Source organism: Cimex lectularius, unplaced genomic scaffold (genome assembly GCF_000648675.2).
Source record: "Cimex lectularius strain Harlan isolate CLEC.00 unplaced genomic scaffold, Clec_2.1 scaffold181, whole genome shotgun sequence".
Lineage (NCBI taxonomy): Eukaryota > Metazoa > Arthropoda > Insecta > Hemiptera > Cimicidae > Cimex > Cimex lectularius.
Window position 1 is genome coordinate 182,205 of NW_019392752.1, and position 27,760 is coordinate 209,964.

At 34.0% G+C, this 27,760-nt stretch overlaps 2 protein-coding genes and 1 long non-coding RNA gene across 9 annotated transcripts; 2 read left to right on the forward strand and 1 right to left on the reverse strand.

The window, feature by feature from the left end:
- Positions 1-787: 787 nt before the first annotated feature.
- Positions 788-5,430, reverse strand: LOC106667069 (uncharacterized protein C630.12). Its single transcript, XM_014394737.1, has 7 exons — positions 5,005-5,430; positions 2,082-2,250; positions 1,882-2,016; positions 1,722-1,823; positions 1,412-1,655; positions 1,174-1,349; positions 788-1,105 (listed from the first exon to the last, which is right to left on the reverse strand). Exons 1-6 carry the CDS (start codon positions 5,220-5,222, stop codon positions 1,186-1,188), a joined length of 1,032 nt encoding a protein of 343 aa, XP_014250223.1. The 5' UTR covers positions 5,223-5,430; the 3' UTR covers positions 788-1,105; positions 1,174-1,185.
- Positions 2,257-5,252, forward strand: LOC112127021. The gene is made up of 2 exons (XR_002910353.1): positions 2,257-4,904; positions 4,965-5,252. It is a non-coding gene; the product is annotated as an uncharacterized LOC112127021 (long non-coding RNA).
- Positions 5,315-27,760, forward strand: LOC106667068 (poly(ADP-ribose) glycohydrolase). 7 transcript variants are annotated; one of them, XR_002910352.1, is made up of 15 exons: positions 5,315-5,729; positions 11,297-11,397; positions 11,460-11,573; positions 11,628-11,777; positions 11,834-12,069; positions 12,136-12,218; positions 12,665-12,824; positions 12,924-13,054; positions 13,122-13,315; positions 13,378-13,597; positions 13,672-13,773; positions 13,844-14,075; positions 14,151-14,219; positions 14,626-14,697; positions 14,796-15,009. XR_002910352.1 is itself a non-coding variant. In XM_014394736.2 (14 exons), exons 1-13 carry the CDS (start codon positions 5,666-5,668, stop codon positions 14,215-14,217), a joined length of 1,854 nt encoding a protein of 617 aa, XP_014250222.1. In that variant the 5' UTR covers positions 5,315-5,665; the 3' UTR covers positions 14,218-14,219; positions 27,685-27,760. The 7 variants fall into 7 exon arrangements, 5 of the variants coding, with proteins under 5 accessions (XP_014250222.1, XP_014250221.1, XP_014250220.1 ...); XR_001340513.2 differs by having other exon boundaries at positions 13,844-14,219; positions 14,796-15,008; XM_014394736.2 differs by lacking the exons at positions 14,626-14,697; positions 14,796-15,009 and adding an exon at positions 27,685-27,760.

A 27,760-nucleotide genomic window follows, 5' to 3' on the forward strand; every position in this document is an offset into this window, starting at 1 on the left:
CAACGACAATACCAGGATTTAGAGAGCGCCTCCAGATTATTGCATGACGTTTAAAAACAAACCAGCCATTTCAGGGAAAACAGCTAAGCTAGAATAACTGCAGTTTTAGCATGAGTGAAATGACGCAATGCATGGATGAATTTTGTTTTGAAGACATTTTACGTAAACGAGATGCAACAGTCATAAAATTGTTTTGCTTATTTGGACGGCATTCGTACGATAGATTGAACCTGGATGGTGAAACAGCCGAACAAGAAGACAAGAGTGTTTAATTGTTTTGAGTGAAGTACATTTTACTAATTTACTCTGCCTTGTAACTGATTTAAAAGAATATTTCCTCAAAAATAAACGCATATCACAGACTTTCTCACTGAATAAGTGATTTCAATTTATATTTGTACAGACTGCATAACTTGTGACAAAATGCTTAAATAAAATTTAAATAAACCCACTTGATTTCTCTGGTTTTTACTCTTAATATGTTGAATTTTATCCTGGCCCAATGGATTAAGTGGTAACCACCGTAGTTCTTGTGAACACTATTTCAGAGCTATGAAGAATTCTACTATAGTGAAAAAAAGTAAGATTCTAGTTTTTCAAATACATTGTCAATCACACTATTGAACTATCTATTTTTTATGTGAAGAAATAAAATAAATCTTAAAGAAAAAATTAAATTTACAACAACATTTAATAGTTTAGTGTGCAACATTTCATAAAACAGCTAAAAAAAAAAAAAAAAAAATCATACCCTGTTTATGAAGAAAAAAAAATGTAAAAGCAGTCATTTGGCAACATTCATATAAAATGTATTCACTTTTTAAATTCATATAAAAAAATAATTATTTTTCACCATTTATATTCTATTTGTAAACATATTGTTTTAGAACTCATACGCATGCGACTGTATAATAAAAGTTCTTAAAGAGAAAATATAAACCAAAGTACTGGCATGCAATTTTGACCAAAAACATTTTTTTTATATCTTGTTATAAACATGACTAGGTAAATGTAGCTAAAAGGAACTGGCCGTTCATGTGCTACTCCATTTTTTCAGCTTGTCAATTCTCTTTTTGAATTACAACATTTGTTTCAGCTGAATAATCTATATCAAAATAATTAGAAGTTTAATAAAAAGTATATATGTTCGTATAAAACAATCAAATAAATTACCTGAGCAGTACACTATCTTCTGCATCTTGTCGGGTACCTAGACATAACTAAAACAAACCTTTTACAAATTATAATTGCGACTATGATAATAAAAGTAATCGATGGATATAGCATAAGGTGAAGGAGACGGTTTGGAAGCCAGAGTATGTTGTAGCAAGCGACATCTTTGTTCTTATCTAATAGGCAAATAAATAAATAAACAATGAAGAACTAGATGTGCAGGAATTAAGTCAAATACCTATCAACAGGACCCCATAGCCCAAGCGAGGAACTCCCATTCTATAAGAACATGTCGGCACTAATATTTCATTGGGGTATAAATCATTAAGCTGGAATCTCCACGAGGACATCATATTTGCAAACTTGTTTGTGATGAATGATTCATACATGAATTGTTCCCCTGACTTTGCATTGCTGACAAAATGCGCCGATATATGATTATGAGCAGAAAAGATCAAGTGAGGCCGGATGTTGGATAACACCTAGAACAATTTAAAATTATTTATGGATTAACTTTTTTTTTACTTAAAGGTGTCATATGACATTACCGAAATCATAGTTGTGACTGGCATGTGGCTCAGACAAATTCTTGTAAATTTGTTATTTTTAATGTCATTTAATGTAGGATAACTGTCAAGCATCATATTTACCTAATGCATAAGGTTTATTAATTTTTAATTTTTTGTTTTGCTATACATCTAAATATACCTTGATGAACTGTAAATTATTAAATTCTATGACATTCATCTGAGGGCCGAAGTGTTTTTCGTAACGGTTTACTTTGGCTGGTGTAATCGCTTCATTTTCCCCTCCAATATCATTGTCCCCAGGGATAAAAACTGTCTGTAAAACAATTTTTTTATACATTTATGTCTGCACCTTAACAACAAAACAGACATAAATAAAACCTTGTTGACAAGAAGGGTGTCCAGGTGAAATATTTGTACAAATCTAGCATAATATCTTGCGTATTGTTCTTCTGTTGCAACGCTGCCTTCATCCATTAAATCGCCTAAAAATAGCACTAATGATGGCTTCACATGCCAATACGCCATCCAGAAAGTCTTTTGGAGGAACCTAAAGAGTAAATTAATTATCTGTCGAAGACAAGGACATTATCCTTTTATTTAAGAGAATATGACAATTTTTCTTGCTTTTAACTTGTTCGACAAAAAAGATTATTTATTAAATTAATTTTTCAACTCCACACGATGAACAGGCACGATGCTAATCAAAACAATTCAATGAAAAAACGAACAAAACATTTCTTTCTGTTTAAAGCGTTTGTACATGCATGACCTAAATGTTTAAAAAATTAAGCTGATATCTGAAAAGGATGTACCAATGCCAATTCAGATTTTTTTAATTTGTAATAATTATAATTGATAAATTATACACTCTTCATCTGGTCAAACTGTATTGGACCTTCTTTGCTATTAGTTAATCACTTAGATTATATTTTTTTATGGTTCAAGTTATATTGAAAAAAAAAACAAGTGATAATGCTTAAAATCTCTATCAACTACTCACTATTTCTCTTATCAGAAAATGAGTACAAAGGCCTGAAAAAACATATTTAAACTGCAGATTATGTTGAAACAAAAACCATAAGTGATTAAGCACCTAAAAACCTATTCTGATAATCAAGATGGACAAATAAAATTCCCTGGGTTAAAGAAAGAATGTGATCACAAATATTCTCAAGTAAAAAAATCCTTATTTTGACCAGTCATATGGCAAACTGTGGAATGCTATTGCATGTAGTTCATATCCAACCAGGATCACGGCCAAATTGTTAGATTAGCTACCAAGAGATATACAGTTTACACTTACACTGTTACTTTCACTACCGTGCAAGGTTGTAATTACTGAAGTCATATGATATATTTATTTATAGATTTTATTTATATATATTTATAGATATTATTTATTTTCATTGTAACACTTTCAAAGCTCGGACTGGCTTTTTCCTTTTAGAATAGTATTTCAGCATTGTAGAAGTTCAATAATTACAACTCTGCACATAGGAAATAAGGAGGAAATAACCAACGACAATAAAAAAAAAAATTACACACAATTTTTTTTCTAAACGAATAATTTGTGTCACAGGCAGGATTCGAACTCATGGCCTACGTCTCAATACACCACTGAACCAACCACTTGAGCTACCGTGACTTCGATCATTGTAGTGTAATTTTTTTAATATTGTTGTTGGTTATTTCCTCAGTGGCAACACAAAAGGGTAAGCTTGCGAAGCCTTGGGGACACCCGTGGCCTGTCTATCAGGGGAGAGACTAACCACCTCTCGTTCTGAATACACCAATATGAGAAGGTTATTTGAGAATGAATAGTTTTTAATCCAGGTTGTATGTAGGATGGGCATACAATCTCAGATTTTTTCCTCGAACTCAGGTGGTCAGGAGGGCGTTCGACTTGTTCGGTCCTGAAACTCATCTCTTTCATCCACCCAGAGGGACCATACCTCCAATAATTTAGGGATCACCGTGCCAAAGGGTGGTACGTTATGACTGGGGTGAGGGGTGTAATCTGAAATGGTGTGCCTCGCATTCTCGGGCATTTCCTTTTTTTCAATCCAGGTCCCTAAGACCTTTCCCAAACCTTCCTGCAAGGGGGATTTCCAGGCAAAGCAGAATGGTGAAGCCTAAAGAGTGTGGTGAACTCTATAAAGCACAAGCTGTATTCGTGTTTTGGCTATACATCAGCAGCACAGATGGGTTAGGGTACTAGATCCTATCTGCAAAGACGGGGGAGGGTGCATAACCAACTGAACTATAGGGTAGCACAAAATTCCAAGTTTCAAGCCTGGTTGCGCACTACATGGGAATGGAATCGTAGCTCACTGGTGAGACCCTGTTGTTTGGTAGTGCCTAACTTCTGTACCAAAGGGAGAGTTCCTCTAGGGAGTGGTTAGAAATCCCACTATAAACAATAACCACGGCCGGATCAGATCCGACTGGAAGTTCTCACTTTGGTGGGGCCCAAACACTCTGGGAGATAGAGTTACATTCTCTATCTAGATAGTATAGCCGGTTAGTTAACGGATGCATTTTAGTACTGAGTGAGCAGCTTTCAAATAGCTATGAAGCACACAGTAGGATACATAGATGTCGGCTCACTCTCTCTGTTAGTCTGTGTATAGGTGGCTTCTTCTTCAAACCTCACAGGTCTGACCACTTGAAAAGAGGTTTCGCTCCTATCTTGAGAATCTTAACATGCGATAAGGCCATGTACCAGGTGCACAGGCTAAAGAACCTCATTGTCCTTCTGATGACAGCGTGACCCCTAATAATGTCATATCAACTCAAATGCCTGGTGCCATTGAAAAAAGTTTAAGACTAAGAATAATATCAAATGATATCAACGAAGGACAAAGAAAAACCGAAAGCGATCTTTAGGTGCAGCAGAATGGAAGGGCATAATGCTTTTTGTGCAAATGGGATTCATCTGTACAAAAGTAGGAAAGGAAGTAAGTAATCTAAATAAATTGAGTGGTGCGTTAAAATTGTCCATCAATATATTCACCGGTTTTTCAGTCCATACGATAATGCAGTTTAGAACTGCTACCAAGTAATTTAGCAGTCTGTATTACAATGTTGACATTGAAGGTCAACTGTTAATTTAAAATATTGATGGATATAAATTTTTCATCTGTTTCTCAGGCATAAGACGTGATCAAACTTGAAATATTCTTCTAGATTTCCAACCTAAAGGTAAAAAAATACTGAAATTTGCCTATGCTTTGATTAAAATGACAATTTCTATGGTTGTAGAGGTGGAGGTAAAAGAATTTTCTGTATAATATAAATGTACCTGTCCGAGTCCCATCTGGCGATCCAGTTTTCTCCGTTTTCGCCCAGGATCTGAGGATCCGCGACTACCAGGATTTTGTGAAAGTCGCTGAGTCCGCCGCACTTATTTTCTGGCCAGCTCAGCTTCTGCACCTCGAACAGCAGGAATTCGAAAACGATGACCAAAGTCGCAGCATAGACGAGGGTCCAAGCGAAAAATCTCCTGCTGCAGATATGCATGCCTATTGCAACAGAAGCCCACTCATCAAATCCACCGAGACTGCTAAGTCATGTGATCGAGGAGAAAAACGGTCGGATTTCACATCCGGCACCGTGTGATAAACTAAATTTGGAACATTGTCGAAAATCAGAAAATGAAAAAAAAATCTTGCGTGAAATAAGAAATCGTGACTGATAAACAGTTAATTCCCCCCCGAGTCGGGTTTGTGTACAGCCCAGTCAGCAGTCTGAACGACTGCACCCCAGTTTCATGTAGCCTCTTCTGTGAGGTTTCTCTGGTGTTTAAATGCATCTCCATTCAACAATTTTCTGTTTTTCTATACCAACAGCCACAATCTCCCCTTATTTTTATTTGTCTTAATTTTAACAACTTTTAAATAAATTAATCTCTTAGCTATGTGATTTTGTACGTGATATGACTTCAAAGTCAGTCCCACGGCGAAATGTCGTTGAATTCGTCTCAAGATATGTTCGAGGAAAGCAGCGAGCACCTAAGTCCTCAGGAAGGTACACTAGTTTCTGCAGTAATTTTATAAAACTTGTCTATAAACTTTTTTTAAATCACTTTTCAAGTATAGTAACTTTTGTAAATTATCTCATTATCAAATTAGGTCTGATTGTTAGTAAAGACATGCTTCACCTACCTAAATGATCCTAACTCAAGTCACTTCTATCTAGGTATGTCCATAGTTGTGCACAATTGTCCATTGAACGGTGGCTCAAATTGTGGGATGACCCGTGGGATGCTGAGGGCCAGTAAGCCCTAAACAAATTTAATTAATTATTCTTTTTATGTAACTTGTGATGACCGTTGAATATAATTGTGATGTTCGTATCGGTGGTGATGGTATTATCGGTCAATGGTTGTTGGAAAGGCAAAGATTCAAAGTCATTTTGATTCCAACAACCATTGACCGATAATCCCATCACCACCGATACGAACATCACAATTATTATTTTTATGTGTCTTGGTTGAAATGAAAAAGTTAGTGTCACGAGCGGGATTCGAACCCACTACCTTCGGCTCAATACTGCCGCTGCTCTAACCACTTGGTCTATCGTGACTTCGATCCACTCGGACACCACCTCCTCATCTCAATCTACAATAATTATTTGGAAATCGTGAGATGCTGTCTGGGGTGATGTAGGTTTATAAAAACATTTTCTTTATCGTGCCAACATTTCAATCTTAATTGAAATCATCTTCAGGGCCTGGGATTTATAAACATCGTTTAAATTATATGGCTATTATTATACAAGTGTATAATTTAAACAATGTTTATAATCCCAGCCCTTGAAGATGATCTCAATAAAGATAAAAATGTTGGCATGACAAAGAAAATGTTTTTCTACACCTACGACACACCAGACCACATCTCATGATCTCCAAATAATCATTAATTAACGTTCTCTAAATACCACATTTCAACCTACAACCTTTCGAATTTTTCCTCATTTTTGCCAGTTTTTAAACATTGTGTAATCAGGATTCAATTCTCAGTGATTTTTGAAGTGGCTATGGGGCTGTTAGTGAAATGATTACTTCTTTATTTGTTATATATTAATCCATTTATGTTTGATGACCATAGTTTATGAATTATTTCAATTAATTATTCTTTTTATTTAAGGTCTTGGTTGAGATGAAAAAGTTAGTGTCACGAGCGGGATTTGAACCCATGACCTTAGGCTTAATATGCCACTGCTCTAACCTCTTGAGCTATTGTGATTTCTATCCTCTCGGACATCACCTCCTCATCTCAAAAAAAATATTTATCTTTCTTTTCTTTTCTCCATGAACCTTCTAAATAAACTTTTCCAGTTTTGCTGGCATGATACCATCACATGTTTGTATAATATACTACTGAATAATCTGGATCTCAGTATGGTCTGGATGAAAAAAAAACAAAAAACATCAGTCGTTATCTGCCAAGCTTTTGACCTATTTTAAGCACACCATCAGGGCAAAACTATCTTAAAAATGTGTACAAATTGATACAATTAAGTTTTTAATATGTTGTTTCAAATTTCTTTGAAGAACGACTCAGTCCCAACATTGCCAAGCACTGTAACACTATTCCCTACAAACTTGGCAGATATCAATTGATTTTTTTTTTTTTCCCCACCAGACCATTTTTTTGATAGTGAACATCGATGACTTATGATGGGGCCCGCTTCCAATTGTCTCCAACTATCAATTCAGCCTAGGCAAATTCTGCTTAATGGTGCAATAGTTGAATAAAACATTGACAAAAAAAAGGAAGAAAACACTACAAAAAAGATCTTTTCACATGCTACAGCATGAAAAACAACTTATTGGAAAAAAAAAACCAAAAAAAAAACCTATACTGGAAAAATAATGATATATACCAAAAAAAAGCTCACTGCTATGATGGTATAATAAAAAGGAATGATTTTCTGTTTAATCTGGATGTGCCATAAAGTCTGCTTCTTTCAGCATCTTGAACAGAAGAAGGATTTTGTGGAACTCCATAATAAGATGATGTGTAGGAAATAAATTGTATTCTTGATGGACTACTCGCCAAATCCATAGTCATCTAGACATCCACTTTTGAACATAAAAACTGTCAAACCATTTGGTATAAAAAAATAATTGAAGATGGTCTACATTAGACCGAAACGTTTCTAATAAATAAATATCTTGTGTAAAACACAATTTATTTCCTACTCATCACCTCATCCAGACCATACTGACATCCAGATTATTTGTGAGTAAAAAAGTGATATATACATCTAACACTTTAAATAGTACACCGCTATAGCTGCATGTTGTTTCATGTTCATGCAATTGTTTGAAAGCCAGTAGGATTGGTATAAATTTTGGACATGATATGGCCCCACAGAAAAAAAATTCATGAGATGCATATTCTCGCTCACTTCTCACAAATAGTGATTTTTTCCATAAAATTTCACATTTCCAACTAGATTCAAAATTTCATCTCTTGCATAATGGAGCTACATTGTAGAGCAGACCACCCACGATATTCTAATGAACATTTGTCAGTCAAACTGTGAAAACTTTTCAAAGTGTTAACAGTATAGACCACTTTTTTATTCACAAATAATCTGGATGAAAAAAATTCAATTGTTATCTGTCAAGCTTTCGACCTGTTTTAAGGTTATCATCAGGTCAAAACAATCTCAAAGATGTCTACAAATTGACATAATTACATTTTCAATAGAAGGTTTCAAATTTCTTTGAAGGCTGACTCAGTCCCAACATTGCCGAAGACTTTAACACTATTTCCAACAAGCTTGGGAGATAACAATTGCATTTTTTTCATCTAGATCATTTTTTTCATGGTGTCCTTCCTGATTTTGTGAGACTCCATAATAAGATGATGGATAGGAAATAAATTGGATTCTTGATGGACTACTTGCCAAGTCCAAAGTCATCTAGACATACACTTTTGAACTTATAACAATGTAAAAAACCGTCAAACCACTTTGTATAAAAAAAAGTCACTGAAGGTGGGTCACTTTAGACTGAAACAATTTATTCCTATCCATCATCTCATCCAGACCTTACTGATGACCAGATTATTTGTTAATAAAAAAGTGGTTGATACATATAACACTTTAAATAGTATACTAAACTATATTAAATTCAGCTATCGTGCCCTCGATCCACTCGGACACCAACTTCCCATCTCAACCGCATGATAGCTCAAGTGGTAGAGCAGCAGCGTATCAAGCCGAAGATCGTGGGTTCGAATCCCGCTCGTGCCATTGACTTTTTATCTCAACTAAAAACCTTAATTAACTGTAATATATTAATTGGTCAAGCGGACCACGAAATTAGTGAATTTAATGATTTAAAAAGAAATATACTTCACTAAAGCTCTCCGTGGCCATTTCATTTGTCGTCGAGAATCCAATCCGATTACACGACATTTGAAAAATGGCAAAAAGAAGGGAAACTCAAAAGGTGGGGTTGAGATGGGAAGTTGATGTCCGAGTGGATCGAGGTCACGATAGCTCAAGTGGCAGAGCAGCGGCGTATCAAGCCGAAGATCGTGGGCTCGAATCCCGCTCGTGCCATTGACTTTTTTATCTCAACTAAAAACCTTAATTAATTATAGTATACTGTATGTTGTTCCTGTTTATGCAATTGCTTGAAGGCTAGTAGGATTGATATACATTTTGTACTTGTTATGGCCTCACAGAAAAAATTCACAAGATGCAAATTCCCACTCACTCCTCACTTGATTTCCTTTATAAAATTTCACTAGATTCAAAGTTTTAATCTTTCACATACTTAAGACTTATTAAGAGCTGACTGCCTAGGTCATACATTACCTAGTTTACATTTTTCAGCCAAACTATTGGGTTGTCCGGAAAATAATGCAGGATTTTGGTATTAAACAAAAAAAAAGAAACTAGTTACTTTAAAGCAATGTTCTTTAATCAAAATAATTTCCCATACTCTCAATACATTTCTCCCAACGTGTTGGTAACTTATTAATTCCGTCTGAGTAGAATTCAGAATTTTTAGAATTGATAAAGTCAATAAATGCATTTTCCAGTTCCGTTTGATTTTTGAATATTATGTGTTGTAAGTAGTGGTCCAGGTGTCTAAAAAAATGGTAGTCAGTAGGCGAGAGGTCCGGAGAGTAGGGTGGGTGAGGCAAAGTTTCATAGCCAAGCTCCAATAATTTTTGTGACGTTACACGTGACACATGTGGTCGAGCGTTGTCATGCAACAAAATGGGCCCTTTCCGATTGACCAAAGAGGGCTTCATTACTGCCAATTTCTGATGCATGGTATTAATTTGGTTACAGTATGATTCAGCATTGATGGTTTCGCCAGGATTTAAGAAGCTGTAGTGTATTAAACCAAATGAAGCCCACCATACCGTAACCATTACCTTTTTTTGATGAGTTGGGGGCTTTGGAAAATGTATTGGAGCTTCTCCTTTGTCGAGCCACTGTCCAGAACGTCTAGTGTTATCGTAGAGAATCCACTTTTCGTCACATGTAACAATTCTGGCCAGAAATGGGTCATTTTTGTTTCGACAAAGAAGTGATGCACAAACATCAAAGCGCTGATTTTTTTGGCGATCGTTTAATGAGTGTGGAACCCAATTTTCGAGTTTTTTCACTTTTCCAATCGCCTTGAGGTGGTCAGCGACGGTCGTTTTACTGACTTTGAGTTGCTCTGCAAGTTCTCGAACAGTTGTTTTGGGGTTTTCTTCCACCACTGATCGCAGAACATCATCATTAAGAGAGGAAGGCCTTCCACGACCTTCTTCATCTTCAAGGCTGAAATCTCCCTCCCGAAATTTTTTAAACCACCTTTGCACAGTGCACTCATTAACACAACCCTCGCCCCAGACTTGGTTAATGTTTCTAGCCGTTTGGGCTCCGCTTCGGCCGAGTTTAAACTCGTAAAAGAAAATCGTACGAAATTCTCGCTTTGACATTATAAGGATGACTGAATTATTTCCAAGTAGCGGAATGCTACAGAGGTAAACAAACAATATCATTTGGAAGAGGATTAATAAGTGTTGACATTCATACAAATGAGTAATCCTGTAAACGTAAACAGAATATTTTATATAGATTTTTTTTAATGAAAACTTAAAATCCTGCATTATTTTCCGGACAACCCAATATTAAAATGTAAACTTTTCAAAGTGTTAAATGTATTGAACAATTTTTTATTCAGAAATAATCTGGATCTCGGTATGTCTGGATGAAAAGGCAAAAAACAAATTCAATTGTTATCTGCCTAGCTTTTGAATTATTTTAAGGATGTCTACAAATTGATATAATTAAGTTTTTAGTATATGGTTTAAAATTTCTTTAAAGACCAACAAGACCAATCAGTCCGAATAGTGCCAACGATTGTAACATTGTCCACAAGCTTGGCAGATAACAATTGATTTTTTTTTCATCCATACCATACTGAGATCTGATTATTTGTGAGTAAAAAAAGTGGTCACTTTTCAGTCACCCAAAACCCAGTCAGGTTCAATATATTCACCGACTCTCACACCCAACACCTACCATCAATCTTTGTACTTGTGTACACCAATGAAGAAAACCATTTTCAGATCCTGTTTGGCTCGGTGTTTCTCTGGAAGATCTCAAGTCCTCAAGAATTCACACTTATCCGTCCATCAGACCTTCGTATAACCACACTGTGTTATTCAAAGTGAGTCATATTCTGTAATTAACGAAAAAACAAATTGTACTTAATGTTTGTACAAATTAAAGTTACCTCTTCGAGAAGGACCTCCGGAGCCTCATCCAACCAAAAAATCAGACTTATGGGACCTGAATCATGTCCGTATGCCACATTCGCCTCAGAGTTTATACCCCGTCTCAGAGGTAGATTTAATAATAACAAAAGTTTTATTGAAATAATGATAGTAAATATTTTAGACCGAGCTCAAATCAAGATGGGGTGTTGTCAAAAGTGCACTTACGACGCAAATTTCAACAAGTAAAGAACTTGAGGATGCTATATTTTCATACAATTCCAAAATTAGCCAGCAGTGTAATTTTGATGCCTTACATACATTTTTCTCAGAGGTTGTTTGCTTTAACAAGTTATTTTATCTCAGTACTCACATCTCATAAATTTTCAGACACTTGAGCCTGAAGAATCGAAGTATTTTTTTAAATCTGTTTTGCCCGGAATTATCAATATGGCTTTAGAAATTGAAGATAAGTTTCGAGGTGGAATACCTTTCCTTTTTAAAGGCGCAAACCGTAGTATTAGTATGTCCCAGGAACAGGTGTGTATCCTGTTGGCAAATGCCTTCCTTTGCACTTTTCCAAGGAGGAATTCTTGTAAAAATTTTCCAACGATAAATTTTAATAGGTATTTCTTTTTTTCTATATAACTGTTTACCATGAAGATGATTAATTAACAAATTAAATTTTTAAGGCTTTTTCAATGTGATTCATTAAGCAGTGTTCAACAGAAGCTCAAGTGTTTTATCAATTACTTCAGAAGAATAATAAAAAAAAGTATGAAATTTAATTTAAACTCATTCTAGTTTTATTATACAGTAGAACCTGATTATAATGAATTAAAGAGGTCATAGTGATCAAATAATTTATCTACTGTTTATTTCTTTAGTTAATAATTGGCTGACTGATTGATAGATAGTAAACTAATTTATGCACAATCATGTATAAACATACAAATAAAAACAGTACATAACTAATCTAATAGAGGATTGATGGGGTTCTTCATATTCTACTGTACAATCTCATACCACACATTCACCATAATATTCACTCTCAATACACACAAAAACGAAATAGAACAATGTTAAATATCTTTAATTACATATTACATTTTTGATATTAATTTTTTAACCATCCATTGAAATAGGCTTTGTGATAATAAAGGTTCTACTGTATTACTATACATGTATATATTTTTAAATTGTATTCATATTTTTTTCTAGAGCCAAAAGGCATTATTACATTTACTAGAAGGCATGTTAAACCTGAAGAACTTCCTGTTTGGTCAGAAAGAGAAGAGAAATTTTGCAAACTTCATATCACAAGTGTTGGAACAATCGAAGACCAAGGGGCAGGACTCATGGAAGTTGATTTCGCTAACAAGTATTATATACATTTCATTACACTATACCATATGAACTGTACGGAATAATTATCGCGTCAAGATTGTTGTTGTGTCGCTGAAGAATAATTTATTGTTAGATTTGTCGGAGGCGGAGTGCTCGGAAGAGGGTCGGTTCAGGAAGAAATTAAATTTCTAATTTGTCCAGAACTTGTCGTATCAAGACTTTTCACTGAATGCCTTGGCGATACGGAAGCATTTATTGTTACTGGTAAAAATATTTTAAAAAATCACTACCCCTTCAAATTTAAATGATTGCTGATAATATTTTTTTTAAGGTTGCGAGAGGTTTAATAAATACGTAGGATATGCTGATACTTTCACCTGGTCTGGAAATTTTCTAGAAACAGAGTTGAAACGTGATAGTTATAATAGGCTGAATTCTGTCGTTGTCGCTATTGATGCGAGCGACTATAGTCGAAATTCCGAAGATCAGTTTTCACAAGAGTCGATAAACAGAGAACTCAATAAAGTACAGTAACTTGTTAAAAAATCTACTTTTCTTTTAATTAATTTTATGCTTGATCATTCTAGGCATATTCTGGATTTTCATTTGGCCCAGAAGGAAATATCGCTACGGGAAATTGGGGATGTGGGGTTTTCAACGGTGATTCGAGATTGAAAGCTCTACTTCAAATAATGGCTGCTTCTGTTTGTAAAAAAGGACTAGCTTATTTCACTTTTGGAGATGTCAAACTTAGAGATGACATTTTTAGTATGTATACATTTTTAAATAAGAAGGATGTCAATGTAGGTAAGTTATATCAATATAAAGAATTATGGAATTTTCTTTTTAACAAATTTTAAACTAAAATGATTCAATTTAAGGCATGCTGTGGCAAATAATATCTGGATATTCGACAACTAGATCAAACAGAACTGGGGCTTTATTGTATAAATATATCTATGATATGTTAGAAACCAATTTAGGTTAGTTCTTTCAGAATAAAATTTCAATAAGTCATCGAGTCATTTTGTTTTAAAATAGGCGTTATTTTAGAAAAAATTGCAATTGTTGCGAAGAAAGAGGAAGAAACTGATCAGAGTGAAGAAGATTTCGTTGATATAGTCCGTGCAATGGAAGAAGTGGAAAGTAACCGAAATGTGAAAACAGTAAATCACAAGGGAAAAACGGTCAACTCCCAAAATGGTGAATGTTCAAGCAGAACGTCTTTGCCCCAACCAAAATGTGCGGAGACCTATTCTCTCAAGACCGAAGAGGGGAGGAAAAGGTGCTTAGAAACAGAACATGAAAGATGGGAAGCTTATGAGAAAGCTTTGAACAAATTTTCCATTATTGATTCCAGAAGTGCGGAGAAACAGAAAAATACACCTAAAAGAAAAATCACCGACTATTTCACGCAAAATGATTAGAGGTACAACTATTTTTTACTTAAAACAGGGGTTAATTTCAAAATAACAAATTGTTACTTTATTTTGTACATATTTTGTTTTTATGAATATTATGAATGAATAAATTAGTTCTAGTACACTTTGAACAAAATTCCCTAAAAAATTTTCCAAATTCTTCTCTAATAATGAATAAATAATTACACACACAATGTAATAAAAAAATGTGTGCTGGATTGTCTATCTATTACGCTGAGGTTGTATCCAATGTGTAGTAGACACCTTGGGAGGAATGGAGACCTTGCTTTCTTCCCCATCTCTAACAAATCACTCTTTTCTCCCCTATCTGTTTACATTCTGGACTCTTAAACTTCTGCTGAACAATTTTTGTTTTTTGGGCAAACACGTTACGTTTTACTTAACTTATTCCAGCATCCGTCCTGATCATAGGATCACCCAGTTAACCCATTCAACGGGGTACCAAAATCCAAGACCATCGCCCAGGTACGGCAATTTTTTTTTCTTGAAATTTATAGGTTGATTGCATTTAGGTTGTAATTAACAATAAATATTGTTTTATGATTCAAAAGCCATTTTTGTAGTGTTTTGGATCATGACTCTACTCTGGTCAAAAATATGCAGGGAAAGTCTGATTATGCAAACCCGCAAATCAACGCACTTTGTCCACTCCCCTTGGCTGGGCTCAACTATTGACGAATGAACAATTTAGAATTTTCGTATTCCCAACTATTTCATAAACCTATTTTGACTACTTTTTCTTACCAAAGTGTAAATGAGGGAAAATATTTTTATGCTGAACAAAAAAGAAAAAAAATTCTTTTAGATAAAACAATTTATTTTTTCTTGTATTTACTATTGTTATTATCCATGTTTTTAATTTTTACAAAATGGATTAAAAAAACAAAAACAGCATATTTCCAACAATAAAATTATATATTTACAATTTTTCACTCATTTTAATTGTTTAAAATTAAAAAAGAATATAAATAAAATAAAATTTTAAAAAAAATTAAAAAACAATGAAACTATTTGCAATAAAAAATATTAAATATTAACATGTTTTATTAGTTGAATGATTTAAAATTATTAATTTTGTGAAATTCCAAAAACCATGTTAGAATGCATATCCCAGACTTGTCGCTGCACCTGATGCAGTTACTTTTAAGTATTAAGTTTATATGAAAATGGTCACAGCTGTGGTGATTCCGGAAAAACATTATAGTATAATATGCACACATTATAAGAAAATGTGCACACATTATAGGAATACACCTGGGTCATTCTTTTTATTTTATTACGTGAAAACCGAGGTAAAATGAATTAGACACGTGTAATTATTGCTTCTATAATTATGTACTTCATCAAAGTTGGTTTCTAACAAAACTGGAGACAAAATAGGTGTTAAAAAAATAATTCATGTAGAAAAGAAATAACTATGTAATTATTTTCTCTAGTTACTAAAACAAAAAAACAAAAATACTCGTTTTATGTAAAGACAACTGAAAAATATTATTTTTAATTTTACAATATATTATTTAGAAGAAAGGTCAAACTTAGAAAGTAGATGTGTTTGTAGTTCTATCTAGCAGTTTTAAGGTTAGAGACTCATTATATTCATATTCAATGTGTACCTCCTTACAACATTGGCAACGAATGCAACACCTGGTCAATGTTGCATGTGATTCTTGTCCAAATTACATTTGACATCAAATTAAATGTAGCCCCTTAGACAGGCTGAGTGTATGCATTTACTTGAAAACAGGTTCACAGAATCCTTTAGGTAAGTACAGTCGAGCTTGTTGGAGTGATGTCTCATACCTTTGTTAGATCCTAGAAATGTGATATAGCAAAACTTAAACCTTGACCTATTAACAAGGGTAGTATTGATGTAGGTCTCTTGGGATTGTGTTAGTGATCCATAATTTTTTTTCAAACTTATCTTTGCAACAATATTCTCCTTCTTTTGACTGCTTTATATCGGTAAACTCTTAGAACAAACAAAAACTCCTTTCTGTTTATATATAGTTAATAACCAATTTCAGTCAACTTTGCAGTAGCTAATTAAACTTTTGGTACTTCTTTAATTTTGGATATCAACAGACAAATTATAAAAAGCAGATTTTTTTAAAATCTTATCTCGCTTGTTATTGTTCATGGAGTTTGATTTATTTAATTTAAAAAAATACTCATTTAATACGCCAATTCCATGTTTAGTCTGGGCAAATTTTTCTGAACTTTATTTAATACTGTTTCTTTACTTATGAATTTTAGGGTGCCTAGTTTTGTAGCAAAATGGATTTTTTTTGTAAATAGTTCTGTAAACCAATTAGTATGAATTCCATATTATTAGTGGTAATAAATCTTTTATAGAACGAAAAAAATTAGAATGGTACAGATATGACAGGTTTAGTAAATTTAGTACTGTATTTTGCATTCATTCATAATATTTTGGGGAACCCGTACAATAGGCTAAACCTGCAAGATTTGTGTGTGTTCCGTGAGTGTTGGTTTTCACCGCCGTTAGGGCAGACAAGATTTATAAATATTTCACAAATTGTTTCTTTTAGTAATCAAGGTTAAATAAGGAAACTAAGAAATCTTTTTAATACTTTTTTTTTAGGTACAATAATCCGAAAGTGTACGTATTTGCAAAAGTATCACAGTATATTTTAAGCTGCAAAAGTGTTTTAACCAAATATAGTATTTAGGGTGAAATCTTTGTTTTTACGCACAGTATATTTAAGCATTTTTGTAAAAGTTATCACAACATAGGTGCTTACTGCTTTTGTGCCTTGGATATCACGAATTTCAACTGCAACAGGTAGATTATTGTAGTTTTATCTATATTTTTAGTTTGGGCATAGAGAAACACAATAAATCTGCCAATTCCCATGTTCAGTCTGGACAATTATTTCTGAACTTTTTCAGCAACTCTGTTTACCTACGCATTTAAAGGTAGGTACCTAGTTTTGTAGCAAAATTATTATTATTTTTTTAAGGGTTGGGCATAGGGAAACAAAATAAATCATGTCTTACCTCGCTTGTTATTTCTCACGGAATTTGGTTTATTTAAAAATACTCATTTAATCTGCCAAATCCCATATTCAGAATGGACAATTTTTTCTGAAGTTTAATCAGTAACTATGTTTGTTTATCTATGAATTTTAGAGCACCTAGTTTTGTAGCAAAAGTGATATTTTTTTGCTATATTTTTATATACATATTATAGTTGATTTGTCTGCTTAGCAAATTTACTTCGTCACATATAAATGAAAGTATGGGATGTGATGACAAATCACCCTTATCTTTATCTACACTTTCTTCATCAGATTTTGTCCATCAACAGGTGGAAACTGACTAAATAGGATGTCATTCAAATATCCCTGTTGCAATTGAAGTGGTAGCCATTTTCCAAAGCACCTGTAGGTGCCACCATTTGTTTCCAGTATTTTGGCTATCTAAGATGCAGACATTGACAAATTGATTGGAAGTACTTTTAGAAAGTACTAGGCAATGGCGACAATTCTTACAAAAATATATACATATCCAGTGTTTTCTCCAACCTACTTATTTTGGTTAAAAAAATTGTTGTAGATTAAAATTTACTGTAACTTATTTCAAAACAAACCATTTGGAAATTTTGATAATTAAAAACAAAATGTAAAAAATAAGCAATTTGTCATTAATTATTGGAAATTTTCCTCAAATCGTATACTGTTTACGAATCAAATATTAAAATACTTATTTAGTTTCCTCACTCAATTTGATATTATTTTAACCAAAAGAAAAAAATGACCAATATTTTAAAACGTATTATATAACTTTTGTATGTTCTAACGGCGGTGAATACCAACACTTACGAAATACTCTCCGACCGTGCGGGTTTAGCCTATTGTACGGTTCCTCAAAATATTATGAATCAAATCCAAAATACAGTATAAAATCGTCAAATTTATTAAATCTGTCATTTCTGTACCATTCTAATTTTTTCGTTTCATAAACAGATTTATTATATCCCTAAGTATATGGAATTCACACTAGTTGGTTTACAGAATATTAAAAAAATATAATTTTTTGACAGTGTTTTTAGGTGTCCATTATTAGCGGGGTTGCAAAACGCAAAAAATTTATCGCAATACACATGGCAAATCTGGACCGTTTTTTTAAACTTTTTTCTTTAACATTGTTTAGACACATTTAAAATTAATTTTAGTGCAGTTTGTTTGTAGCAAAACTGAACATTTTTATAGAAAATAGGGTGGTATTGGCAGGCGCTGTTGGGAGAATGTATTTTTCCTGAAAATTGCCAGTTGACACAAACCTACCAATGAAGATGACGACAGTATAGCCAGATTAAAACTATCCGAGACGTCTAAGGTGCAGAATTATAACTTACTACTTACTTCTTTCTAATACCAAACCCCTTACTGTGTATGTAAATCACATCAACAATGACATTCACATTCCCTTCTTCAAAGAACTGATTCGTTCCCGCTTCTTCACTCCAATCTTTCAACCCATCCTAAGCTGGGGGGGGGGGCACTGCTCAAGCCCTCTCCACTTCTTCCCATCCCGAGAACCCTCCACGTCGCATCAAACGGCGATGACCCCTGAGATCTCCTCGCCTTAACGAGACAACGCGAGTGCCAGCATTGGCAGGCTACTCATAACACGTGTCGTCCGGATGCAATACTGGTGTTAGTGGTAGTGTTTTGTCCGTGATTTTATAGCATTAAAAACAATTTTTAATGTGTGTAATTCATGGATACAAAGAAATATTTTTAAAAAATTAACAAGACATCTCCATGACAGTTTGTATGACTCAACGGACTATAAAGGACAGGAGGAACACAAGAGAGCACCAGATACAATGATATGGTATACAGATGGCTCCAAAACAAACGAAATAACCGGATCAGGCGTTTTCTGCACAAGCCCAAAACATGAGCAATCAAACTCAATAGGGTAGTACACTTCGGTCTTTCAAGTAGAAATACATGCCATCAATGCTCGTGCTTAAAAGTGGTTACCCTGGCAAAAAAATCCTCATAAGAATTGATAGCCAAGCAGCCATTAAAACATTAGCATGTAAAAGAATCACATCAAAATTAGTCAGTGAATGCATCCAAAATCTCCAAAACTTAGGGCAACACAACAACCTGATGATATCTTGGATGCCTGGGCATAGAGGAATTTTGGGTAATGAGAAAGCAGACAGACTGAACAGAGGAGGATCTACAAGACCATACATAGGCCCCGAACCTATACTTGGGATAACAAAAACAAATATAGAATCCTCCATCGCAGAATGAATCTAAACAAAACAAAAGGAGAAGTGGATAAACTCTAGCAGAGCTAGACATAGTAGACTTATGATGAAACAACTCTCACCAAGACTGGCGAAAGCGTTGCTGCAATTAGAGAGGGCCAAACTCAGAGGAGTGGTAGGACTACTAACCAGTTAATGGCATCTGAGAAAACATCTACACAACATGGGTATATACAACGATGATCCCATTTGCAGATTATGGAATAAGGAAGAGGAAACAGCCACTCATATCATCTTTGAATGCGAAGCAACAGCTCAATGGCAATTTAACCTAACACACGGAAAAAACTTAGGAAATCAAATTGCAGCAGCGACAGTCAATGACCTGATATTTCTAAGGAGAAGGATTGAGTCTATTGCACTGAACTAAGGAACTAGGAATGTACAATAAGCCAGAAGGATGCAGTGCCTGTGGAGCGCAAACCCCGCTTCCTAGCATCCTTTTTTACCATACCACACCATTGTATGACTGAAGTCCATTTTACCCTTCTTATATAAAACTGCTCTGTTTTAACTCATAAGTATTCGATTTTGCACTAGTTGTATTACTTTTTTTACGGTGTGATGCACTTTCTAATCTTAACAATTTGCAATCATACATCCTAATTGTTATGATAACCTATACACGACACTCCTCTTCATATGTAACTGTAAAAACTTACTTTGACTTTAGTAGAAAATTAAGTAGCTTAAGGTGTGCTACATGTGAGGCTTTAAAAAAAATCTGATCTAACATTATTCTGCACAACGAGTAACAACAAGGATGAAAAATCTAACGTTAACATTTAGGTATAAATAATGATTATGTGATAGTCTCGTTCCTTTTGTCATAAGTAAGAAAATGAACAAAAAATGTTTTCTGTTTAAAAATTCATAACTTCTTTGCCAAACGGTCAATTTCCATGAAACAACGTTAATTTTTCTTGAAAAATAGTATACTCTTAGAGACAAAATAAAAACCTAATGGTCTAATATTTTTTTTATATTTTGCGTGTTATCCTGCAAGATTTGAGAAGTAAATTGAATTTTTAAGAAAGATATAAATGTACATTAAAAAAAAATTTCAACTTAATTTTTTTAATGCTGTGTCTGATATTCTTACCAAAAACATTTCTCAGCAAATGTTTAATCAAGATGAAAAGTAAAAAGGCACATGAGATACCGGCGCAGACCTTCTTTCTTAGGTATTTCAAAAAGATCATTTGATACCAATATTTTTTTAAGTATCACAATTTTCATTAACTAAACATTTTACATATACCGGATGAAGGATGAATCGATCGTCAGGATAACACCAGTAAGTTAGAGATCAGAGATGTGGTCATCAAAACGATTAAATTGTAATTACTTGTAGAGCCCTGATTAAGACCTCAATAAAGGTTGAAAGCTTGGCGTAAGCTACAAAACTTACTTTGTTCGATGACCGCATACCTGATCTCTGATTTACTGGTGAAATTATGTGTTATTATAAAAAAAAGAAAGTTTTAAAGTAAGTTATGTTACGTTAAAAATTGAGTCTTTCGTGTTTGGACTTGGTACAATGGAACTTTCCATCTGACTTTTTTTGTTTGTTATAACGTACTTCTCTTGGAGAAGTTTTCAAAGAAGTGAGCAAAAGAACTTTTCCGTTGATATATTTCGAACGATTTCAAACGCGCCAAGGAATAATAAATGCTTGGGCCCGAGTGGAGGCCTAACCCTTTATCAACAAGAATGCCTATAGTTTATGCCTCGGTCGAACCGGGTAGCAGCGCTGGGTTTTACCTTTTTCACAGAGAGAAAAAAAAAACAAGAAAGGAAAAGCGTGACAGGTGTGGACCGTTACACGTACAAACAATACTTCATTTCAGTTGAAGCTGCCTAGCAATACAGGGGTCGGACTCTGAAGGAATATAAATTACAGATATTACGAAAGAAGATTGTCTGGATTACCCTACGTTTCAACGACACACGTTCAAATATATCGAGGATTTTACTAGGATTGACCCTTCTTCCGAAGCCGATGGCATTTAGTCTCAAATGTTTAGTCAAATCTATTTTTTCCCCGAGTGAATCGATTATTCAAAAAAAAAAAAAATGTGGCCGGTTCAAATCTGCTAACATCTTGGAAATTAAAATACAGAAAACAGGAAAATAATTTGTTTAATAAATCGACGGGCTTGGTTTGAAAGTATGAATTTAGTGGTAGATACTGATCAATTAAGTACTGAGGGTATTTTTTTTTGCAAAAACTTTACCTTAGTTTCCATTTCTATTGCTGTTTGAGCAGGTATTGTTATGTGTTGGCTGATTTGATGTTACGTTCGAGTCCATTTTGTAGTAATTTTATTTCGTATTTGTTTAATGCGATGATTATCAGGTTCACTCACGAGTGTGTTTTATTACGTATGGTGTTATGGTTGGTTCTTTGTAGTTTTTGTGCTTGGATATGTTTTTTAGTTTCTGTTGTTTTTGTTTTATGCCTTCGTGGGTCTTGCATATTTTTTTAAATTTTTTTGTTAATGATAATGGTTGAAGTATGCTTTTTTAGTAACTAATAAGTCAACTAGGACTTTACAAATAATCTAGATTATGGTCTGGTTTATGACGTACAGGGTGTCCTTTTTAGAGGGCCCGTCTGAATTTCTCTTGAATCAATGAGGCTATAAAAAAAAGACCTCAGGTCTGGACTCAAATCAACTCAAAAATTCAAAAACATCATTTTACATCCTAACACATCATTTTAGAGGATTTGTTACACTGAAAACTATGTTACAATTTTAAATTGGACATAAACTGGCAAAGTTATAGCAAAAAGTTTGAAATAAATGAATCATTTGGATCATTGGAAACCAATCATTCAGTCACATTTCATGTTCAAACTGCCTGCCTTCCGTAAAGATGAAGAGATTTGCTTATATAACTACTCTTCACCGGTGCTCATAGGGATAGAGTCAGGGGAGATGGATTTGCAAGCATTTTTCTCCTTTGCAACACTTCTTCAACTTGGCGTAGACACTGTTTTTTAAATGGCCTCATTGAAGTCGAGTGGAGTCAAATCGGGCGACCGAGGAGGCCAACAAATCGGGTCATGAGGTCATATCTACCTATCCTGGAATTGACGTTTCAAATCACCTGCAAAGAATTGTGTGCGGGGCATCTATCAAGCTGGAGAACCTTTATTTGTCGTTGTAGTAGAGGAACATTATATAATAGATAACACCTCCCTCAAAAAATAAGGAACTGACTACCATTTAAATTATTTTGGTAAAACTAAGGCCTAATTAATTTATTTCCGAGAAGTTCAGTAAACGTTGATACTGTAAACCACCTGATGATGGCAAGAGTACGAAATTCAAGGATTTTACTCAGCCCACGTTCAAAAATTCCTTCGGTTTATTATGCCATCAGAGGTGGACTTGGATTCATCAGTCCGCCATCAGGATGTATGGAAGAACGTTTTCTTCTGCCTCCCAAATCGACATTTGTGCAAGGAACGCTACACGCCGAAGTCCCTGGACAAGATGAAAGCTATACGGCTTAAAATGGTAAATCTGGAGTACATCTTTAATTTTATTTTTTGAAAAACCTAAAACCCTTGCAACATTTCGGAGAGAGGAATTTGGATTTTCACGAACGTACAGTGAATTTTATTAGGTTTCGTGGTCCAAATAAATTCTTTTCAATTAAGGTTTTGGTTGAGATAAAAAAGTCAGTGTCACATGCGGGATTCGAACCCACGACCTTGGGGGACCGCGGTAGCCGAGTGGTTAGCATGAGAGACTCTCACGCCACGGTCGTGGGTTCGATTCCCACCGTCGCCTCTGGCCCTTTTATCCCGATAACCCCCAATTTGAACACACAAAAATTCGTACCATGGCTAATATGCAAGATCATAAGGCCAATAATAATAATAAAAAAATAAAAATAAAAACCCACGACCTTCGGCTAGATACGCCGCTGCTCTACCACTTGAGCTATCGTGACTTCGATGGGAAGATGGTGTCCGAGTGGATCGAAGACACGATAGCTGAAGTGGTAGAGTAGCGGCGTTTCTAGCCGAAGATCGTGGGTTCGAATCCCGCTCGTGCCATTAACTATTTTTCATCTCAACTAAAAACCTTAATTAATTGTAATGCATTAATTATTCAAGCGGACCACGAAATTACTGAAATTAAGTACAGTAAAATTCAACTCCTCGTCGAGATTACGCTGCCGGGTTCTTTTTGCCATAACATTTTTCATTTTTTGACCAATTTAAAATCCGATTGCATGGTTGTTTTCAGCGTAAAAATTCTTTTAAAATACTTTTTCAGTATGTGTATGAAGTATATTATGTCGTATTTAAAATTTTGAAGTTGAACTGGGCCTGAGGTACCCTGTATAATTTTTCTCCAAAAAAGGTAAAAATTTGAAACTAGTCTAAAAAATATTAAACACGTATTTTTTATAGGTCATTGGTTCAAGAGAAATTCTGCTGGGACATCTAGAAAGGACCTTGTATACCGAGATCCAAATCATTTGTGTGTAAAAAAGTGGTAGATACATCAAATTATATCTTTATTTAGTTGGTCTTTTTTAATGTTTTTATTTTTATTTCTATGATTATTATTGTTACCATCGGTAAAAATTGTAATGAGATGCAGTATTATTATCTTTTTTCCTCTCTCCGGTAACCCCTAAAGAAGGGCGTTTATTGCCATGCATATGTCCTAAGATACGGGAGTTTACCATTTGTATTTTATTTTTTACGTTATTCATTTAGTTATAATTTAGTATAAAATGTTATAAGTTGAAGAAGTTTTGTTAAATGTAATGTTTATAGAAAATTATCACTACAGGTAAGAACAGCAAGTTTGTAAAGTTAGGCGGGTTATACATGTTGGGGTATGTAGGCATAGTAACGAGAAAATAAATAGGTATTAAAAATCTTCCACTATTCTGTTAGCCTCTATCGTGATCAGTGGATTTTCGTTGTATTTACGTTAATACACCAAAAACCGTAAAACAAAAAGAGGAACAATGGAATCTTTGCATTAGGCTCAATGTTTAAATGATACAAGTCGAATAATAATCTAATCACATTAGACGACTTATGAAGCTAAAATTAGGATTCAAGTACGTCATCAAACACTTCGATCGAATTCCAACAAAATATGGGAAGCTATATCACTGCTTATATTGTTCATATCGGTCCTTCTTCGAATAATTACGATGAACCACATCATACGAATTTCCGTCATAGAGGTTCTCGACATTGTTCAATCATGAAATTCAAATGTATTATAATAAAAACACGGTGAGAAACATTAGCTTGGTGTATAAAGAATATAAAGATAAGCAGTACAGCGTAAAGTTTATTTAAATAATTTTGATTTGTACATATTTGAATCATTTTTCTATTATTATTCTTCTTCTTAAAAATAATATAAAATAAATAAACCTTCGCTAATCTCTTTCCTTTTCTTTTCCTTTCACTCTCTCTGCTCTCTCCCTTCTGTCTCTCAGTATCTATCTATCACATTGTCTTTTTATCACGTTCTCTTTCTCTCTTTCTTCCTTTTCAATTAAAATAAATAAAAACTTTATATCAAACTCATACATTTCTAAGTGATTTGTTTTTTTGAATTATAACGCAAAGATATTGTTCTGAAAAATAAATATATTTTCCTTAAAAATGTTTAATACAACTAATACATAATGTGTGGTGAGTAGTGACCGTTAGTCGATAATTATTCAGAAAGCTGAAATACAGTCTGGTGTGATGTAGGTTTCAGAAAAAACATTATCTTTATCGTGCCAACGTTTCGATCTTTATTGAGATCATCTTCATGGCTCGAAGTGTCTGTCTTCTGTGTAATTGTGCCATTTTGCGTGTCGTGTTGAGAGTGAGTTTCTGAAACCTATATCACACCAGACCGCATTGCACGATTTGTGAATAATTATCGACTAACGGTCACAACTAACCACACATTTCTACACGAGAAGAACGAAGGGAAACTCTCAACACGACACGCAAGAATGGCACAATTACACAGAAGACAAACACTTTGAGACCTGAAGATGATTTCAATAAAGATTGAAACGTTGGCACGATAAAGAAAATGTTTTTCTGAAACCCACATCACACCAGACCGCATCTCACGATTACTGAATAACTAGTACATAATGGAATAAAGAATAAGGAATATTAAAATAACAAGATGTAGATTAGCATAATTTATTGTATTCATTAAAAAGGTCATCATATATAATGTATACAAAATTCTATAAATAATAGAAAAATGTGTGGTATTTAGTGACCAATGATTATTCGGAGATTTTGAGATGCGGTCTGGTGTGACGTAGGTTTTAGAAAAATATTTTCTTTATCATGCTAACGTTTCGATCTTTATTGAGATCATCTTCAGAGCCTGGGCTTTACAAACATTGTTTAAATTTTACAAATACATGTAGGATGTAGAAAAAAAATGAATTTGTACAAAGCTAGAATTTTTAAATTCAATCAAAGTATTTGTACTCACTCAAAGCGTTTGTTTTCTGCGTAATTGTGGCATTCCTGCGTGTCGTGTTGAGAGTTCCGGTGAGATATTGCTGTTTTATTTTTATATACGTTGGGTTTTGGGGGAGGATGTCGGTATAGAAAGACATTTTTATATGAGGAGTCGGCTTCTTTGAGGTGAAAGGAGCCGACACTGGGAAAAAACGTGCGTAATGGTTCTTATGCTTTGATTATTGATAATTATGGAAAGGCAAGCCAAATTGTTGAAGAATTAGACTATGTAGAACTATTTGATGTGTGGAATGTGATGATTGTTTTATATGTTATGTTATATGTTTTGTGTGATGTGATGATGATATATGTATGTTATCGATATTGAATTTGATTAATGATATTGGCTTAGCTGCAACTGAGTTTACGTGCGTATGTTCTGGAATTGATGCTGTGTTTATCTATGTTTATGTAAACCATTTCTAAAAAGTTACGTTGTTTTGTTCTGTGTGTAATAATTTTAGATTGTTAAAGTAGAAATTATGTTTTTGTTCAAAATGATAAGTAACTAGTGCGGTACGATGAAGAAAATGTTTTTCTAAAACCTACGTCACACCAGACAGCATCTCAAGATCTCCAAATAACCATTGACTAATGGTCACTAAATACCACATATTTTTCTATAATTTGTAGAATTTTGTATACAATATATATGATGACCTTTTCAATGAAAACAATGAATTATGTTAATGTTGTTATTTTAGTGCTCCTTATTCTTTATTCCATTATGTATTAGTTGTATTAAACATTTTTAAGGAAAATATATTTATTTTTCGGAATAATATCTTTGCGTTATAATTCAAAAAACAAATCAAACAGAAATGTATGAGTTTAATATAAAGTTTTAATTTAATTTAATTGAAGAGGAAGAAAGAAAGAGAGAGAGAGAGAGAGAGAGAGAGAGAGAGAGAGAGAGAGAGAGAAAGAGGGGGAGAGAGAGAGAGAGAGAGAGAGAGAATGTGATAAATAGGTACAGTGAGAAAGAAGGGAGAGAGCAGAGAAAGTGAAAATGAGTAGAAAAGGAAAGAGATTAGCGGAGAAAAATAGATAAGGTCAAGGAAATGGAGAAAGAGAGAAAGAAAAAGAGTGGGAGAGGGAGAGGAAAAAGGTGTCTGAGAGAATGTGATACACAGAGACAGAAGAGGGAGTAATCTTGGTAAACATAGATCTCAGATCGTATGTAACCTCAAAAAAAAGATAAAACGATATAAAATGGTTGTTATTGTTTCCATGTGTTTAACTGTTTGACCACCAATTTGCATGAACAATCTAAGGAAGAAAATGTAGATACAATTACAATAATCTACCTGCTGCAGTTGAAATTCGTGATAGCTATGCCTTAGTGGCACCTAAGCACCTAGGATTGGTTAATACTCTTTACAAAAGTACTTAAATATATAGTGTGTAATAGCAAAGATTTCACTCTTATTACTATATTTGACGAAAACACTTTTGTCGCTTAAAATGATATTTTTGTAAATACGATCACTTTCGTACTTTTCTACATAAAAAATAGTAAAAAGATTATTGAGTTTCCTTATTTAACTTTGATATTTTTACTAAAAGAAACTGTTTGAAAAATATTTATAACTTTTGTCTGTCCTAACAGCACGGCGGTGAAAACCAACACTCACGGAACACACACAAATCTTGCGGGTTTAGCCTATGGGATAGCAAGGAGCTTC

Bases quoted from the DNA above. Each gene is read 5' to 3' on its own strand.
- LOC106667069 (XM_014394737.1), bottom strand. From the start codon at position 5,222: ATGCATATCTGCAGCAGGAGATTTTTCGCTTGGACCCTCGTCTATGCT. The intron at 1,824-1,881 runs GTATATTTAGAT...CTTATGCATTAG, and splicing joins ATAATTTACAGTTCATCAAG to GTAAATATGATGCTTGACAG. The intron at 1,350-1,411 runs GTATTTGACTTA...TTTGCCTATTAG, and splicing joins CTATGGGGTCCTGTTGATAG to ATAAGAACAAAGATGTCGCT.
- LOC106667068 (XM_014394734.2), top strand. From the start codon at position 5,666: ATGTCGTTGAATTCGTCTCAAGATATGTTCGAGGAAAGCAGCGAGCAC. The intron at 11,778-11,833 runs GTTGTTTGCTTT...ATAAATTTTCAG, and splicing joins TACATACATTTTTCTCAGAG to ACACTTGAGCCTGAAGAATC. The intron at 13,774-13,843 runs GTTAGTTCTTTC...GCGTTATTTTAG, and splicing joins TATGTTAGAAACCAATTTAG to AAAAAATTGCAATTGTTGCG.